The sequence below is a fragment of the Formica exsecta genome, unplaced genomic scaffold (assembly GCF_003651465.1).
Source record: "Formica exsecta isolate Colony F162 unplaced genomic scaffold, ASM365146v1 scaffold1224, whole genome shotgun sequence".
Taxonomy (NCBI): domain Eukaryota; kingdom Metazoa; phylum Arthropoda; class Insecta; order Hymenoptera; family Formicidae; genus Formica; species Formica exsecta.
Genome location: NW_021848561.1, coordinates 12,688 through 16,571, shown reverse-complemented (window position 1 = coordinate 16,571; position 3,884 = coordinate 12,688). Strand labels below are relative to the sequence as shown.

The 3,884-nt window shown below is 28.7% G+C and overlaps 1 protein-coding gene across 1 annotated transcript in view; it reads left to right on the top strand.

The window, feature by feature from the left end:
* The window catches only part of LOC115245628, a gene marked incomplete at its 5' end in the record, with an annotated part of 8,516 nt that extends 6,544 nt beyond the window's left edge, over positions 1-1,972 (top strand). Inside the window, 2 exons of the mRNA XM_029824035.1 lie at positions 309-597; positions 833-1,972. Coding sequence (XP_029679895.1) covers positions 309-597; positions 833-945 — 402 coding nt within the window. The remainder of the gene's footprint in view (positions 1-308; positions 598-832) is intronic.
* Between the last annotated feature and the right edge of the window lie 1,912 nt (positions 1,973-3,884).

The following is a 3,884-nucleotide window of genomic DNA, read 5'->3' as shown; positions in this document are numbered from 1 at the left end:
TATATATATATATATTAATAATAATAGAAATAATAGAAAAAATCTCTAAAGTTTCTTTGATAATACATGCATAATCACATATAAATTATAATTATCTATAATTTAACTAGAACTTACTACATATATATATTAATATGGGAAATAATAATAGAAAAAATCTCTAAAGTTTCTTTGATAATACATGCATAATCACATATAAATTATAATTATCTATAATTTAACTAGCTATAATTTAACTTACTACGAAAATCTATTTAGGAATTATTTGATAAGAAATATCAATTAAGGTCTGATCTTACACTTTTCAGCTCAGCCCTCGTGTTAAAAAAACACAGCTATATACAAGACCAAAGGACGTAAAATTTGCGGTTGGTATGATAGTGACATATCAACCTACAGATTGTGCCGGCCTAATAGTAGGATGGCACCGACATCTTGATAGACATCTTGTTATATTCTCCGCAAAGAGTGTGCCGAGTCCTTATATGCACATATATGAACTGCCGTTGAATCACTGTCGTAATTGTAATTTTATAGAGAAACAAACAAATTACATAATTCTTACCGGAAATAATAAAATGTTTTATGTGGAAGAAAGTATGCATATTAGCAGACTATTTAAAATTATATTTGTTTATTCTGCGAGCTTATCTCTTTTTTTGTACACAAAATAAGATAATATTTTATTATATTTTGGTTTATTTTGTTCCCTTTTTAAATTAATTATTATATTTGTTTTAGTTATTATTTTATTTATTATCCTATTTTTATTTGTTATTTTGTTTATTTTAGTTATCATAAATTTATTTCTTATTTGCATTTTTTATTTTAGATGCTATAACTTTAACAACGCCGAAATGGATCGATAATAGTGAAATAGGTCGCTATTTTTATAAATTCGAGGGCACGCGTTACGTACCAAATAAAATTCTGGCGAAACTTTAACCGCAGGACACCGCTATAACTGCGCAGCAACATTGCAGCAACATTGCAACGTTGCAGCAATATTGATGCATCGTCATGTACTAAATGTTTTTCTTTATTTCTTCTCGTATGTTTCCTTGTCCTTCAGTTTTTATTCTTTAATAATATATTCATAAGCCTTTCTTTTTAATTTTCTGTGCAATTCGTATTTCTTAATCTTTTGACAACATTTTTTATTAACATTATCAAAAACTGTTAATACATTGAGTTGATTCACAGACGTAGCAATATTATTGAATTATTCTTTACTCGCGTTATTGGTAGTAATGTAATAAAAACATATTGTATTAAGCATATGTGTCGACTGTTATATCTCACGGATTTATGTGTGGCAATTTTATTTTATTATCTGAACATTATCATCAATAATATCATATTAGTAAAAATATTGTGACTGGCAATTTTAATCCTAACCAACTGTAGATAAAACACAATACTTTATGATTTAGTTTCAGAATCGTGTAATTTGGTCAAAAAAAAATCGTAAGAAAATTAAAAAAATAGTATTTTGTAGGCAAAATGTAGTTTATGGAACTTGAGTTGAATTTTTCGAGAGAAATTTTTTTATTGTGCTGCAGAATGTCAAAAATACATAATTTCAAGGAACAAAACAATGGGTTCTTTTTTTAAACACAGGACAAGGAAGATAAAAAAATTTTTTAAATCCGACGATAGGGTTAAAGTTGAAATTTCAAGCTTCAAAATGCTTTTTTAATTTTTTGTCTACGAAGATCTTTCGTCGAGTTTCAGCGGTTTGAAAATTCCCCAATTTTTAGGATATGAAAAATGTTCCCTATTTTTTTTTTAGTAGTGTATATATAAACATATTTTATATTATATGTATATACTGAGAGTAACGTAAAGATAAAGACGGGAAATGATACGTTTTGAATTAATCAAAATTTTTCTCATGTTATGTGTTGTGAGACAGTGTAAACAATTACTTGGCTTATGGTACTATAAGTTTAGTGTATAAACATAATTATGATTTCAAATTAACAATTTTTTGGAAGATCTATTTTATTGCATGGAGGTTTTTAAACAATTAGTTTTTATTCTGTGAAATCTAATTAAATTTTTGAAATTAAAATTGGCATATTAGTTAATAAACATTTTGAAATATTTGTAAAATATTGTTATTTGACGAATAATAATTCACGATATATATAACGTAATAAACTTTCCTTGAAAACTATTAAGTAGAAATACTGACAGATAAGAGCCAAAACGCAGGTATTGCGCAAACTTATTAGTGTTAAATTTTATTATTATAACAAATGTGCATTAAAAATGTATGTTTTGGACCGTTTTTTGGTCCATCTTCAGTATGGATATAAAAATGTAAAAATTAAATTAGAGTATTAAAACTTGACATGCACCACATTTGTGTGTTTTGCAAATATTAAACTATTTTTCATGACAGTTTAGTTATGTGGTTTGTCATATTATATAAATCTATTTTTGTAGAATAGATTTTTGAGAAAGTTTCAATCGAAACAAACGTTATTTTAACGTGCATTTACATTGTGATTTTTTTTATCTATTTTTATCTGTTATTCTAAGGGCCGTGGCACATAAAAAAACTTGAGCAGTAAGACTTAAGACGTAAGCGAATTGACCAATCACGGTCGAACAGTAAGGCAGCCATATTGAAACGTAAGCTACGCTGAAAATTCCGTATGGTTGAAATTCTTAAGTCTTAAGGGGATCCTGAACTGACGGGCGAACTCCGATGGGTTAGCGCCCTCATCTAAACGTAACTAAAAGGGTCGATAATACCGACATTTTTAGTTCCGCCATTACCAATATAATTATTTAAAACATGCATAATAGAAAACGCAATCTTTTGCATTGTGTTCCATATATTGAAATAAGACAATATCACAATATATTTTTACCGCTTTATATACAATAATTAATTGATAAATTAACAAACTTTAATTCATGCGTGAGAGAGTATAATATACACATGTACGCACTAACATTATCGCAATTTCTAATATCTTCTTTCTCTGGATCATACGCTAATAATATTAATAATAATACGCTAATAAACGATATATAACGCGAGAGATTATAGATAAAGCGAGCCTCGCGAGCGAGACTTCGGAAGTCTTTCATGTTAGCTATCTCGCTTGCTCTTCATTCGTTCTCTCTCTCTCTTTTTCCCTGCTTGTTCTTTATTGTATTCTTTCATTCCCATTATTATAATTTTTTATCTATTCGACTTTTATTCTTTCTATTCTTGTTTTTCTACATGATAATAAATTAATTTATTCTGGTTTATTTTATACATATGACTTGCAGAAAATTTATAACAATCAACTATTGTTACGAGTCGACAACTGTAGACGCCATATTGTGATAAAAATAGATAAGAAAAACTGTAATTTTTAAAATTTTTGGAGATTTCAGCATAAAATTGATTGTCCCATAGAACATTAATAAATGTACTTTAATCATGTAAAAGCATTTGTAATTCTGTATAGCCATTACGAAAACTAGTACAATTAAAAAAAATGCGTTTGGTCGGTAAAACAGACATGTTCCTGGATCCCCTTAAGCGGTAACATGTTTAGCGTTTCTATTGTAAAAACATCCAGCGCGTCACAACCTGCGATAGCCTTTTCTTTGATCGGTAGTCGAGAAAAGCCATCAGCGTTGCCATGATTTTCTGTTTTTCTAAATTTAATGTCAAAATCAAAACCTTGAAGGAAAACCGCGTAATGTTGCATACGCATCGCGCTATACAGGGTGTTCCGGAACAACATAACCTAACCTTCCGTCCGTGAAATGACGTATTCCTGATACAATTCTAAGACGATTTTTCCTTTACCAAAATTTGAATTGAAGCGTAATTTTTGAGTTATAAGCAAAAATAGTTAGCAAATCACGCGTCG